The sequence below is a fragment of the Convolutriloba macropyga genome, chromosome 5 (genome assembly GCF_964194025.1).
Source record: "Convolutriloba macropyga chromosome 5, txConMacr16.3, whole genome shotgun sequence".
Classification (NCBI taxonomy): Eukaryota; Metazoa; Xenacoelomorpha; order Acoela; family Convolutidae; genus Convolutriloba; species Convolutriloba macropyga.
Genome location: NC_134472.1, coordinates 21,195,446 through 21,211,370, shown reverse-complemented (window position 1 = coordinate 21,211,370; position 15,925 = coordinate 21,195,446). Strand labels below are relative to the sequence as shown.

At 36.2% G+C, this 15,925-nt stretch overlaps 1 protein-coding gene across 2 annotated transcripts in view; it reads right to left on the bottom strand.

The window, feature by feature from the left end:
• LOC142339219 (E3 SUMO-protein ligase PIAS2-like) overlaps window positions 1–15,925 on the bottom strand; it is a 46,629-nt gene that overhangs the window by 5,129 nt on the left and 25,575 nt on the right. For both annotated transcript variants that reach the window (XM_075389072.1, XM_075389073.1), the window contains 7 exons: window positions 10,267–10,406; window positions 8,501–8,608; window positions 7,760–7,997; window positions 6,630–6,798; window positions 6,485–6,550; window positions 5,446–6,048; window positions 2,804–3,119 (listed from right to left, as the gene is read on the bottom strand). In XM_075389072.1, the coding sequence (XP_075245187.1) occupies window positions 2,804–3,119; window positions 5,446–6,048; window positions 6,485–6,550; window positions 6,630–6,798; window positions 7,760–7,997; window positions 8,501–8,608; window positions 10,267–10,406 (1,640 nt within the window). The remainder of the gene's footprint in view (window positions 1–2,803; window positions 3,120–5,445; window positions 6,049–6,484; window positions 6,551–6,629; window positions 6,799–7,759; window positions 7,998–8,500; window positions 8,609–10,266; window positions 10,407–15,925) is intronic.

Sequence of the window (15,925 nt, the reverse complement as noted above, 5' to 3'; positions counted from 1 at the left end):
CATGAAATTTTCTGCTCGAAATAGTTTCGATAAATAGCATTCTTAGATACTGGTAAGGCTCATAGAGACCTCCATGCCTTCCGGGCGGTAGCTGTTTATCCTTTGAGGACGAAAAGTCAAATGGGCCACACAAAAAATCAGTCAAGCGAAAAATCGCATTAAAAAAGACCACAGGACTAATACAATTGCTACAAAGTTCGTCTATCAGGGTCTCGTGATAGATTGAAATCGGATTTGTTTTAACGACAGACTTGATTTCTCAATTAGAGCAATTTAGGATATGCAAGAAATCAAGAAGTCAAGCGTGGAAAAAGTCACTCGAGAAGTGAACGGGAAGAATGTTCTTGAACACAACGGTCACGCGAAAGTTTTGCATAAAAAAGACAAACTTGTTTACAATAACTGGTTCGAACTTCGTTCGAGAGCAGTTAAACGAGTACAAAAAATGTGAAAATTCTGTTGAATTTGCAGTCAATTTTTGTATATCATTTTACGATATGTAACATAGCCGGCAGATTGCCGGAATAGCTGCGAAATAGACTTGCGTGCCGTAAAATACAGATGGAAAAAGATAGAGAAGTGAGTTGATAATAGTTATCGCCGCCGCCTATAAAACTTACAAGTTTATTTCAAAGGAGGTTGTTTTTGGGTGCAAAAAAAGTTTCCCTGTCGCGTCTCGAACCGGCGATTTCCGGATTAACAGCCAGTCGCCTTAACCACTCGGCTGTCGGACCATACAATCTGTTTTCTTACAATCAATTTTGTTTTAGGAACAGATTCTGTTTCTGAATAACCGCAATTTAGGTCACGCAGAAAGCGTGAAATCAAGCGCGAAAAAGCCATTTAAGCAGTGACGAGACAGAATGTTCTAGAACAAATGTAAAACGAAAATAAAGCGTCAGACGACGAAACAAAAAAACATAGCCGGAAAAATTCCGGAAGCGACTCGAATCACCAAAACTTCACAAAAAGCTGAAGCCATTACCTTTTGTATTAAACCATTAACTCATTGCCTCCCCGGGTCTGATCTAAAAATCGGTGAAATTTAAACCAAGTCACCAAGAGAAAGAAAATGCAGCAAAATTTTATTATTGAAAACGTTTGGTAACGTTAAAAAAGTCTGAAATTTTTAGGATGGTCGAAAAGCTGATAGCCTGACAAAGCTGACAGGGCCATCAATTGCCTTCAGATAATTATTGATTCTAATCTCAAAAAGATCGCGAAAGCAAACGTCAGATAAAAACTTTTCAAAAAAGACAGGAAAGTCAAAATAATTCAAAAAAGAGTGCTCAAACTTAAGAATCAGAGAACCACTACAATTAGATTTCTAATCACGGCAATTAAGACAAAAATAATACATGATTCTTCCTTGTTGTATATATGCTAGGCAACATGATTTCATACTAATTCAAAAATTAAATTAATCATAGAAAAACAAAAGCAACAGAATAATATTCAAAGGCAAAAAATCGTCTAAAAACAATACCAAGCCCGGAAGAAAATTGCAATGAATAGGAATAAGTAGAAATGTTGGAAAAGACTTTCTAGCAAACTCCCAGTACTGCTTTATTTTGAATTAAATCAATTGCAAACCGAAGAAACCAAGATCTAAGAAAAAGCTGAATTCATTCAATTTTTTAACAACTAAAAAATCAATAAAACGAATATAAAAGTAGGTGCCAGGACGAAACTAGAATGATACAAACGAGAATGTGAAGAATATAGACACAATGTTAGGAACACCGTAACAAAAAGACCAATTCTTGATTTTTGAAAGTTAAAAATCAAATTTAAAAAAATCAAGAAAAACGAGTACATTTCATTGATCAGCATTCGAGACATATAAAAGACAATGAGTCATTCGAGACAAAAATCCAACTTGCTCAAGAGAATAAAACAAGAAAAAGCAAAATTCAGACATGCGAAACATTGAAACATTTTGCAAAGTGGTCAAAAAATATTTAAGACTGCATTTATGAAAAAAATTTCTGTTTTTTCAAAAACTTAACACCAAAAAATAATTGCATTTTTATTGAAACAAAATTAAAGTCCCTCATGTTCCTCAAAATACTATTTCTAGTAATTAAAAGCAAAATACAAACAAAAAACTGAAAAAAATGGCAAAAAACTACGAAAATCGGATTAGCAAATGTACAATTTTATGAAACAAAATTACATCGAGGTAGAAAGAGGCATTGAGTATATGAATTATCAAAGGGAAGTTGCCATATTAACTGATTTTTGACAAAAAACAGATAAAAGATCCAAAAATGAAGAAATTAATAGAAAAAAAGTCAAAAATTAACTAAAAAATCAAGAAATATGTGCCAATTTCGCATTTGAAACGCAGTTTCAGGCTATGCAAAATACTGTGCTATCAATTTCCGGGGTTTACATTTCCACATAGCATCGATTAAAAATTATTTATACAAAAAACCAAATTACAAGCAAAAAAACTAGGCCACTTAGACGAAAAAACAGCTAAAAACGGTTATCTATATGTGCCATTCAGTCAAAAACTACTTTTCAATATCAAAAAGTCATTCACTAAACTCAGCGCATGATCAAAAAACTTCTCTCGCTCAGAAAAAATTAGTTCACACTGCAATTTTACTCGCTTTCGCTTTTAGGTCAAAACATCGTCTGAACGAATAGTACTTCCGGTAAAAAAAAAAACCTTAAGAAAACCAATACTCCTCTTCGAGTCGTAAAAACCAAGAGCACCGCAATATAGCTACGCTCAGCTTACAGCTTCGCAGCTATAAAAAGAAATTATAATGTTACAGTGTACTATACAACTCACATTATAGGATGGGTTGAAAACTGCAGCATTTGGGTTAAGCTTGCTTCGCCCATACAGATCAGTGGAGGCGCTACTCAAACTGCCCATTGGCGCTGCGTCGTTCAAAAACGTCGGAGTCGGAACCGGAGGCCGAGGGATGACGGTGGGGGGCACAACTGACCCTGGTAGTCCTCGACTCGAGGCCCCAACTCCCAGTGCCAAATTGGATGTCACCAAGGGTGGGTTGAGAAATGCTCTGGATTGTGAAGCGGGAGCGGATTTGGCATAACTTGACTCTTCTTCAAGGTAAGAACCCGAATTGGCCTGTGCAAGCGATCTGTAAAAAGACCAAGACCTAAATCTGTAACAGTTGTAACAGTAGAATATGACCATCTCGCGTTCATGATACATCTTTATAATGGTATATCAGTTCAATAATAGTATCAGTGCAAAATGGTATCTAATACATAACATAACCGGCAGATTGCCGGAAAAAAGCCACGATAGACGCATGGGACCTTCCATGAATTGAAACAACTAAAGAAATAAGATAGACAGATTGACCACCAGTCCTTTCATAGACCACTAGACTTTTTGGTTAGATTCTTATCAGACACATACGCTCTATAAGGAAAATCCCTAACGGAGCTTTTTCAAAATTAATATTCGAAACCAAAAACTCTAATACTCAAGAATTAGGGCATACACGTTTTGCACTACTTAGATGCATACTATTGACCTTTATCTAGTAAAAGTTCATAAAAATTTAAATTTCATTAAGCGAGTTCAGAAATCATTTCAGTTTTAACGGCAAAGCAGTAGAAATCACTGAAATTGGAAAAGTCAATTCCAAGAAGTCAGGTCGCCAGAATCATCACTGGAGACGACGAAATAAAAAACCATAGCAGGACAAGTCCTGAAATACAATCCGAGGAAATGAATGAAAAACTTAGAAGTACTCTACCTGACCAGCAGATCTATTGAACAATGCCAGCCAAAACACACAAAATCAACAAAAAGTTTGAAAAACTAAAACAAACAAACTAAACAAAACTATACTCATTGGTAAAAATCTTGAAGCTTTTACCCCGAAGGCAAAACTGGATCCAGTTAAACATAACTATTTCAAAAATATGTGCGAAACCAATTTTTGTCACTGAAATCGGTCCAGTATTATATCTGCAAGACCTGAAAAAAATTCAACGTCCCTTGAAGATCGATTAACTCAGAAAATGGCAGAAAATCTTTTTAGAAAAAGAAATCAATTGCAAATTTTAATGAAATCATGCTGATACTAATAACCTCACAACCATTTCTGTGTGGCTATCCAGTAACCCAATTCCAAGCCTTAAAAAATTCATTGGCTCAAAGATCGACAGGCAAAAATTTCAAAATATAAATTCATTCTATTAAAATGTTGATAACCATTCCATTGCTCCTAGCAACTATGTAATAACACACTATCAAACCCTGGCTACTGAGGCAAGAAAAATTGAATAAAAAACGATTGTTTTCAGAAAGTTTTTAAAAAATGCAAATTTTATCAAAAAAATTTCCTAAAATTCGAAATGTTAAACTGTTGAACAATTTCATTGACACTAACAACCATGCAGTAACGTTTAATAAGACCGTGGAATAGGTTTTCTGGCCCTTGAGGCTGAACAAATATCAAAAATTGACAAAAAAAATTTTAGGAAAACTTAAAATAATTGCAGCTTTTATCAAAGTGCTAAAATTCGAGACATAAAAATGTTGAAAACCATTCCATTGCTACTAGAAACTATTCAGTGCCTTATTAACAAACCGTAAAGGAGACTCCCTGGCACTTGTGGCTGGAAAAACTCAAAAAATGACAAAAGCTTCAAAAACTTGAAAAAAAATTGCAGAAATTAGTATCATTTTGCGTGTTTGTGTTTGTAGTACCAAAACTTATAGCTCATAAAATGGTCATAAGTAATTTTGTCTCGCAAACTCCTTAAAATGATCTTTTAACCTTACATTAAGGCCATCCCAGCAGCTGCACCACTAAGCACTTGAAGGACTACTAAAGCCCATTTTGTGCCTCTAATGAAACTTAACGCCCACAGGGCTTTACCTGTTTATGCCGTTTTGAAAGATCAAAGCCATTGAAAAATGTGTGAAAACATCTTAAAAAAACAGCGCCCCAATACAATTCAAATTCTTTCAATTGTAAAAAACCACGATGTACCCAATAATAGCCGCTATCGCTTCGCGGCTATTACGCAGTCCAAAAAATACAATAGTTTTTTCATACATGGTTACGGTGACCCGGAATGGAACACATTTCGTCATAGTCGATCATACGAGCGCTAAAAACGTATATTTCATTTCCCCTGCTATTCACATTATTTGAAATCTTTTAAAATCGGCTTCTACTTAGTGTCCATAATTATCTGATATTTTTCCGGGTAAATTTTTCTCGAAAATGATGAGATGGCTGGATTTTTAAAGAACATCAATTCCATAACGAAATTTGAACAAATATCCTCCGAACTGTTAGTTATACCACTCTTCTGTTTTTTGCGCACCTACAGCAAAGATAAACGTTTTGCAGATAAACTTTTTGCAACAATTGCCATCCTTAAAGGTTTCCAAGGAAGATCAGTGTCATGCCGAGAGTAAAAAAATCGGTTTGAACTTACCGTTTTCGAGTCTCATAAGCTCTTTCAGATTGACTATGGTTCGCTGCGCGTTGCAATTCATGATTCGGCATCAAAGGTGGCGATGGAAAGGGCGAACTCTCTTTTGGATGAGGAACACTTCCATTGTTCGGGTTACTTTCGGCTGGAGATGCGGACGAGAGCGAAATTGCCGAGACTGGTCTGGCGGGTGGAGCTTCCTTCTGAGCCGGCTCCTCATCATCTGAATCCGAGCAGAGGTCCACAACTTCCGGGGGTTCCTCTTGTTCCTCGGGTACAGGTGCCTGAGCGGACGCTTTACTTTTCTCCTCTTTGGGACCTTCTTTAGTGGCCACAGCTGACTTTGAAGTCGCGGAACTAACACTTGACCGACGCATGCTCGCACTATTGTTCTCACTGTGTGTGTTTGGAGAATCTTCAACTTTAACAGGTGACGTTAGATCGGTGCCAACGGCAGGTGAAGTAGCTGATTTGTTCTGCTGATACGGAGTTCCAATAGTTTGAAACGTCTTCTTGTCCCCGTCAATAGGCTCCCATGATCCGTTATCGTAACAAAAGATTTCCGTGCAGTCGTACGTAGATGAATCAAGGACTTCGATGAAATATCTAAAAAAGCAACATTTATCATAATTCCGGAGTCCAAAAACAGGAAACTCAACATGTGTACATTGAATGATATTTTCAAAAAATTGCAAGAACAGCAACTGTATTCTTGCGTGTATTTCCTGAAATAAACACCATCGAACAGGAAACTCAACATGTGTACACTGAATGATATTTTCAAAAAAATTGAAAGAACAGCAACTGTATTCTTGCATTTATTTGTTGAAATAAACACCATCGAAAATGCGAAAGCAAAAGGCAATGGCGTGAGAGAAATTTTAACAAATCATTAGAGAAACCGACATTTACTGTCTTTGGACTGAAAACTAGCAGATTATACATTGCAAACTTTTAAGAAAACACAAGTAGAGCGCAAATACTCTTTTTACTTTTAAAATTTGATGCAAAAAATCGAAGCAAAGAAGAAAAAACGACTAACCCATCAAGAACAAGTTCTGAGAAGGGGGCATCTTTACCACATACTGGACACTGCCAACACGGTCTCCTAAAATCCAGAATCAACTATCCACTTTCTCAACACAATTTATATACACAGCCCATATCAGAGTCATTAATGTTCGTACTTCTCGTTCATTTTGACATAGAAGGTTGCGTCGAAACACTGCACGTGTGTACACTGTTTACTCCTAACAGGCAAAGTCATTCTGCAGACACCGAGAGGACAGTTGAGGGAGATTCTGAGAGTAGTCATGGCTATTTCCGAGTCTGGGTCTATTTTCAACTTGTCTTTGACTGAAACAGAAAGTAAACACATTCAGCTCCAAAAAGCATTGTTTCGATCATTAAGAGCACAGACAGTTTTAATATATCAGTTTAGTCGCCAAATTGACTAAGAGTTATTGGTGTCACGTTATTATCCAATTAAATTTATTCAATTGTGCAAAAAAAATGTGAACAGAATGCGGATTAATTGATTTTTCATCTGCTTAAAGCTGATCTCTGGATGTTTTTAGAGCATATTTGTCATTATAAAGCTGTTGTGAAACAAAATTTTTTAAAAACTTGAAATCACTCCGATGTCCTCCGGTCGCTGAAAATGTAGAGCAAAAAACTTTTTAGATTTTTCAGTTGAAGGTTATATAGACAATCACGCGAATGAACAAAAAAATCTCCACTAAGAGTGAAAAATGACGTCACGTAAGCAATTCAGTTAAATTGCATGATCGAATGAACAAAACGCAGATTTGAAGTGATTGTGACGTCATATGGTCGTAACAAAAATCTTGACGACGAAATAAAAACCAATACTCCTCTTCGAGTCGTAAAAACCAAGAGAAGGCCAATAATAGCCTCAGGTATCGCCTTGCGGCTATAAATAAACCAACTCAAATAGAACAAATTGCTCACAAATGACAGGCGGGAGCTTACTTTAATTGTATCGTGCTTCATAGACGGGAATGGCCTGTTAAGATGTTCTTTAGACAACTATTAAACTTTAGAAGGAAAAATTGAAACCAGTTTCGGATTATATTATGAGACACTTTTAGTAGTAAACTGACGTGAACTAATTTAGCGACTACAATTTTGAAAGAAGCGTTATAGACCACGTAAAAATTAAGAAGTCAAGCAATCGAACGAATAATCTAGAACAAAATCAAACAAAAATTTTGCACGCATTTACAAAGGCAACTAAACATTTATTTCTTCATACGTCAGAAGCAATTGATTTTATTGACATTTAATTGACGCATACTCAATGCCCGGGTGTGGTCTGCACTTCTTGGTCCGATAGATTTGAGTCTCTGCAGTAGAACAGATGAATCATTCTCCTTCACTAGAAACACTGCACAAACCCACGTTCTTGCAAACTCCGTAGTCCACTGGATCTGCACGTGGTTGATCTGGTTGTCGAACTTGATGTATTTAGTGACGTTTAATGGCTTAGGACTTCTCTTGGGTGGCTGTCCAGCCTTGCTTTGAGGTAGCACTGGCTAGAACAAGGAACGCCTAATTACTTTTAGCCACTGCAATTTTCAATTGAAGTTTATAATGAAGACACAGTAAAAAGTTGAGATCTATCGACTAATCATGAATACGCGCATAAAATCACAAAATTTTTCAAAGCCACGTTTGATTTTAAGCTTTTATCCACTTCTGTTTGGCCTGGATCTATTAACCATTCGTCGGTGAAGCTCATAGCCCATATTTCTCGATACAAATTTACCCCTTCTAGCCATTTTTCACTTTTTGACATTTCTTATTTTTAGCAATTTTTCAGTTTTAGCCGTTTCTCCTTTTTAGCATCTAAAGTATCGAAATCAATGAACAGATCGAGTAAGTTCAAACAAATACAGCAATACAAAGCGTTATGATAAAATACGATCAGATGGTTGCAGTAATTCAATTAAAATGCGCTAGCACTATCTTTCAAAATCAGAGAGAAAAATGAGCCAAACTTTAAATTGAAATAATTTTTTTAATGTTCTGTACATACTGGTAATTCAACAGCTTTGCCGTTGACTCTGACATTAATGTAAGGAGGGTAATTGTCCAGTTGGTCACACGAGGTCTCCATTAAACAGAAGCGCATCTGCACTTGCACCTGAAAGACAATATCAATTTAGAACTATTATTTCATTCGAAACGCAGTTTACCTTTGAGCAGATTCCACGCCTTCTTTGAACGTGCTTAATGCTAGAAAAAGGAGCCCACGTAGTTTTATTTTCATTCTTAAACAAAATGGTAGCTGAAAGGTTGTACAGAATTAAAAAACATAACCGCGTAACGTCGCGCTCATTGCTCTCAAACAACTGGCGAGCGGTTGGCTTCGAGAGCAGCTAGCTACAGTTTAGTGACGGTAGCTGCCCAGAAGGGGTGAGGTGAGTGCAGCGGGGGAGTGGGTGCACCGGGACTGATAGGGGCAACGGTGGGGTTGGGGAGGCGTTCTTTGGATGAACGGGGCCACATCCTTACGGCCTGAACAATGTACAGGGGTGGGGATTGGGGTGAAGTCAGGGGCGGCTGATGTGGGATAGGGTTCAAGTGGGGGATGTGGGGGGTTCGAACTCTAAGAACCGCCCTTCACACCATGAGTATACGTCTCCAAAACAGTTTCTGTGAATCACATTCTTGAAGACTAGTAAGCTGAAAGGTAGTAAGACAAATGAATGCCCGCTGGGCGCCCCTGTTTATCCCGTTTTTGAGGACAAAAACTCAAATGGGTCAGACAAAAAACTTCGCTCCAAACTTCGCTTTAGAGCAATCAAAAAGTGGATCATTTCCGTTTGTGCCCCCCCCCCCAGTACGTTATGCGCCCCCCCCAGTACGTTATGCGCCCCCCCCCCCCCAGTACGTTATGCGCACAGTTACAGAGCACGTGCCATTGCATAGTAAATCATGATGTAAAAATATTGCACGTGCATTTGGGTGTTTGCCCACTAAGCTGGGAGGGGGGGGGGGACACAAAAGGAAAAGATACCAAAAAGTTTGTAGGCAATTGATATCATTGGATCAGAACTATCACAGTCCAATTAATAACCATGCCCGACTGATTGGCTAAAAATAGCCGCAATCCCCATGACCCCCGAAAGCGATTGAAAGTGTAGAAAAAATCCGCAAAAATATTGGATCTTTTCCGTTTGTGCCCCCCCCCCCCCCCAGCTTAGTGGGCGCATATTATTTGCACCCCCCAGACGCACGTGCAATATTTTTACATAGTGATTTACTATGTAATGGCACGTGCTCTGTAACTGGGGGGCGCATAACGTACTGGGGGGCACAAACGGAAAAGATCCAAAATATTGTTTTAGAGGAAAACAACAAAATATCAAAAATGCGCATTATTTGGATTGTATTTGATAGTTTGATTTACTCTTGCTTCTACTGAGAGAATAGATGGATTAGTATCATTAGCAATAAACATCAGACCCACTAATAAGCGACGCATAAAAGCAAAGTTTAGGAAACGGACATCTAAACCTGATTGAAACGGACAACTTAGCAACAAACTTAATTTCTGAATGAGCGCATTCAGACCACTCCAAAAATCAAGCGTGAAAAAACTTTGCATGAAAAGACACAAACGTTCACAATAATTGCCTCAAACTTCGTTCGAGAGCGATTAATAACCTCAACAGATCGTGTAATAGAGTTAGCCTTAGACCAATATATTACTAATCATCACGTGACAAATAAAACAACCAACTAGAGGGAGAGGGATGTTTGCAAAACAGAATTTAAAACGATGACAGAATGAGAGACCTGGTAAGTTTTATCCACGATGCTTCCATTTTGCCCATGCACATTGACTCTGGGCGACTTCTGAATCTGGTCCAGCTGATTGGCAGACAGAGCGAACTGGAAGTATGCATCCTGATATGTCGAATTCACATTGTGTGCAGCTAAAAGCAAATACTATCTCTGTTTCAGGGTCAATACTACCCCTGCCTTCCCCTCAATAGAGAAAGACCTTATACCATTATTAAGTGCACAACTTTATAATGGTATATATAATTATAATGGCTAGTCTCTGATAGGTCAATGGCTAGTCTCTGATATAATGGCTAGTCTCTGATAGGACAAACTTAATCATGGCAAAAACACGCATTAGTTTGTTCAGAGTTGGAAATGAAAAAAACAACTTCAAGCAGAGGAAAAAGCACGCAATTCCCAGGGCAACATTTCATTTCCTTCACCTAACCTAATTATAAAGAAGACAAAACTTGCAAAAATTCCAGAGACAAGCTTCGTTGATTCAGTGGATGGTAATGAAAATAGCGTAACATTAACCTAATTGTTGTTCCGACCCCACTTGTGGGGGAGGAACTATATACTCAAATGGTTTTTTTTTGTTCAGACAATTTTGGCCGATTGATATATTCATCGTAGAGAAATGTGACTGGTAGAATTAGCTCGTCCAGCGTAGAGTTAGGAATTATTTTTTTAATTTCGTTTTTTTCCGAGGAGTTATCAAGGTTTAAAGTTTTGTGTGAACAGAGAAAATTTGGCATGATTTTGTTCACTTTTAGCTCAATTTTCGTTCAAATTTAGATATTTTCAATAAAAATATCAATTCAAGACTACTTTTCAAAATATTAAATGAAACATTTTTTCACTACTAAAAACCGAAAGGCGACAAAAATGCTAGTTTTTATCTCATGGGTAAGTTTACTATAAAAAATAAAACTCAATTATCTTTGAAAGCTGTTTTTTTAAGAAAACTTTTTGCTTTTTTTGTTTTTTTTTTTAAAGTCACCTAAAGACTAGTCGCTTTCCATATCAAGATTAAATTAATGTGGAACCTCACTTACAGTCAAATGAAGCCCAATGAACAAAAAAAATTGTTTTCGAGGGATTGCACTTGTTTTCTTTTGACCTCTACTATGACATTTCTTAAATTTTAATGAAATTTTGTTTCTTTTCGAGATTTTACTATTTTTTCCAAGTCCAATAGCATTGACTCGTTGACTAAAAGTGCAAAAGGCTCCATAATGTGCAGTAAGTGAACCTATCTAGTGCTTTGAGTGGACAGCTAATGCCTGTTAAGCCATTAAAAACAATTTCTCAAAATTTTTTTAACATCAACCGATTTAAAACCTATTGTTTTTAAAATCTGTCATTGTCAGTAATGACAGGACTTCCTTTCTTTCTACTCTAACCCAAATAATCTGGATAGCAATTTTGACTTCCCACTATTGGTTTTATGACTTCGATGCAACGAGTTGTCAAAACTTTTTTTTAATTTTTGGATATTTTTTCCTCATTATTTTGGTTCCTTTTGAAATCTTAAACATTATCATAATACTGATAGCTTTCATTTGCCTAGAACAAACGTTTAACGGAGCATAGAAAAAGTTGTCTGAGAAAAACTTATGGTTAAAATGGCTTAGACAATTTCTTCTGGCACTTTTCTGTTGAACTTTTGGTTTTTCCTGTATTTGTTGTTTTTTTCAAAACCATAAGACTTATTGTGATGTCTCATTGATCACGTATGAATGACAAACATCATATTTTTCCCAACCGAAGCATAAATTAGCATATTTATTGATTTCCTTTGAAAGCTATTGAATTTAATGGCGTTGATATTACGCATTTTTCTTTAAAATTTCATGGTTGATATACTTGTTTATATTTGTTGATTTTTGAAGTCATTTTTTCAACGCCGAAGCATCCCATTGCTGTTAAAAAATTACTGAAGATAGAAAGTTTTTACTGAAAAGTTCACTTTAAATGGCTTCGAACCTTGTTCTCTCGTTTTTTTTGCTGTTTTTGACTGTTTTTTATTCTTTTTGTAGTCCTAAAACATTGAGAGGTTTCATAAGCTTATAATTGAGGACTGAATGAAAATTTTGCGGTCAGTTTATAGCAAATAGCCTAAAGGCTAATATTATTCGTTTTCAAAATTTGTTTTTCAGTATTTGTTGTTCTTTTCTAGAATGATGCTTTTTAGTTTATTCGCGTAATAACAGATCCCAATGATTTTCAAATAAGGACAAAATGAACTTATTTAATCGTTCAAATTAGTTTTAGCTGAATTAGTATAGATAATAACCGAAATAAGAGAAACAACATTCAGAAAAAGCTAACGACTTCAATGGCTTCAATAATTTGTGTTTTCGCAATTGTTTTTTTTAGTTGTTTCTATAACTTTAGTTCGTTTCAATGGCTTAGTCTAAACAAATACAAGTCGTATCGGTTTCGTAATGTTTCTTTTTATATTTTCATCAAGAATTATTTCCTTAAAGGCTAAGAGTTTTTCAGACGTACGAAGTTATGAAACGTTTTTTGAAAATGATGATTGATTTTTGAATTTTGCCTCATTATTTCTCTTTGTCGACTTGCTACCTATTCCCATTTTAAAAAATCCCATCGGCTCTGTAGTTATGAAAGGGTAAATTTGGGTAGCTAAGGTTTTATCTCATTGCATTTTCACGTTGTTACGAGGTGCTTTTAAATTTAGATAGAGATTTTGACGTGAAATTTTTGTTTTTGCTTATTTTGTTGTTTGTTTTTTTTTTCACGTAGTTTTTAATGGCAGATCTCGTGAGCGCTGTATTGAGGCATGGCATTATGTAATTCAATTAGTAGTTAGGTTTTGGAACAAATTTTTAAAACTCAAACATCTATTTTTGTTATCTCTTCATTTGGTTGACAATTAAGTCAAAAATGTAGCTGAGCTCGGGTCGGAACATCATGTGCGAACGCACATTAACGAGCCTCCTTGTTGTGATAAATTGTGTTCTTTCGAATTATTCGAGAAATATAAATATATGGACTAAATGATTGCAGCATGTTGTTTGTCAAAAGCAATCTGAATGCCAGTCACATGACAATCTTTGCAGTCAAAAGACTCAGCTGGAACTCAAGATTTCCATGGAAAAATCTAAGGACATCTTGTCAAAAGGTCAGATCTAATTCTTTGGCAGATCATTATCACTCAAACAGAACAACGCTTCACAATTCGAATAAACAGGCTTCCTCAAAAGAGAGCTTTTTAACAAAATAACCGCAGACACGCAAATTTTCAAAGCTATAATTTATGGACTGCGGAGGAATTCATATGACCTATTTGTAGAGCTGTCTCAGGTCATCTAGAAACAGCAACAGGAATGGTACAAAAACATCTTGAGATTCATCCTACTACAGAAATCGAGCTGAACTTTGTTCAAACTGTTGTATTCAACAAAAAACTGAAGACAGATTGTCCTTCAACATAAGATCGGAAGTCCAGAAACAATAACACAAGTCAAATTCAAAAATGACGAGGCTCAAAAATTATAATCTCAAACAGAACGCTCTCAATGAACTTGTTATCGAAGTAGTACGTTAGGGTTAGTATCCTCTTGTAAAAACTATCCAGAAACCAGATTCAGTTATATTTCGGTTGTTTCTACTTTAAGCACCAGTTTCTCATTTGCAATTATTTTGAAAACATTGCTTGATTTTTAACACCAGGGACCTATTGTCTAGTAGCTTTATGAGTCTCAAGCAGTTTTATTTATTGATATGATTATATTGATCGATTCCGCGAATAAATTCAATTATCATTATTATTAAATCTTCTGCTGTTGCATATCTCAGCTGAAAATCAGAAATTTTCTAATCTATTGTGCTAAAAAATGTCACACACGTAAACGCCAAGCAACATAGTAGCAAACTTTAAAGTCGCAACTATGTGTAACTTTGAAAATTAATAATTGGATCACCATGTGAGTACCAGAATCCTAGCTTTTCAAGGGCCTTTATAGTCTTGGCAGGAAAACTGGGCGGTAACTTTCGACGTGTTGTTGAATTAAAAAATGACTCAAAATATAAACCATAGCAGTAATGATGAAACAAAAGAAAAGTGACTCGAGCATGACAAACATGAACAGTAAAACGTTGAAGATGTGCCTAGTTGAAGATATCTCGGAGATAGCAGTTGTTAGGAGAAAACACAAACGCACTGAATTTAGCGAAAATCAAAGAGAAAGAAGTCTCGATAGAGGTATTGAATGAGGTGTCAGAAAGGCTAATACAGCGAAAATTATATGGTCGAAATCAGCCCTCAAAACTCAGCAGAAAAAACTATCAATGCAAGATTGTAAATAGTAAGGAAGGAAATAAAAGGAGACTTCTTTAGATTTTTTTCATTGATGAAGCAATGTTCGAAACGTAGCCGGCAGATTGCTCCGAAAGAAGAGACCTGCGTGCCATATAATAGAGATAGAAGCAAATACAGATCTAAATTGAAAAAGAACCGACGCCGCTCAAAAAACTAGGTAAAAACATTCAGCGATAAATTAATAAAGCTTGTTGAAATTCATTCCACAGAAGCCTCTTATTAGGGACCTTTACTGCACAAATGAGTTCCTTTGACCTTAAATAAATTCAAACTAAACTTAAGTTTTAAAATGCAAAAGTCATTTTTTTGAGTGACGTAAGTCACGTATGATCAAAATCTAATCACGCAAACAACCTAAGAACTTTTGCTAAAGCGAGTGAGGAATGACGTCACGCGCGCAAAAGCCGTTAGTGAGATGAAGAAGTCATTCAGAAAATTTGACTTCAGCTTTGCTGTGTGAACAAATGTAAAACGAAAAAAGAGCGTCGGACGACGAAACAAAAAAAACAGCAGGACAAGTCCTGACGAACAATTCAAAGAAATTTCATTGACTAAACAGAAAACTAGACCAAGAACGGACTATGAAAGGATGGGAAAAACCACTTAGAAAAAAATTCGATCCAAAAATCGAAAAAACTGTAAAAATCAAAGTGAAATTGCCGCATGTGAACAAAAAAACCACTAGCGAGAAAGCGAATTTTTGTTCAAACACCGTTTTCTCACTCTACTTTAAACTTAGAGCGAAAAAATTTCACGCCGCAAAACCACTCGCTTTTTTGCTCCACTTCCTGTTTCAGCGTGACCAAAATCACAACTCCAATTTGACTTCAAAAATCACGAAAATGTGTGAACAGATCTTAAAAAAAAGACAGCGCCCCAATACAATTCAAATTCTTTGAATTGTAAAAAAACCAAGAGCAACGCAATATAGCTTCGCTCAGCTTACAGCTTCGCAGCTGTAATAAAATCAGTGATTACGAGAGGGACCAATTTTCTACGAAAAAAGACAATTGAAAAGTTAACAAAAATAAAGAGACCCTGCGAAGGAGAATGGGAGCTGTCTTATATATATGATGATGTTAACGGTTGCTTGCAACCGATATATGCTAAGCAGATACAAAAATGTTAATTGAGTTGATCGAATCAGCATTTTCGTGAGGCAATGAATTCAACAAGGAGAATCGGTAATAGGCGGTCGTACCTAAGGTTCGGACACCGCTCATCCACAATTTTGGCATAATTGTCCACCATAAGGAACAGATAGAAAATCCCCAAAATTCAAAAATAAAAAAAATGGTGTATGAACGAAAACATAGC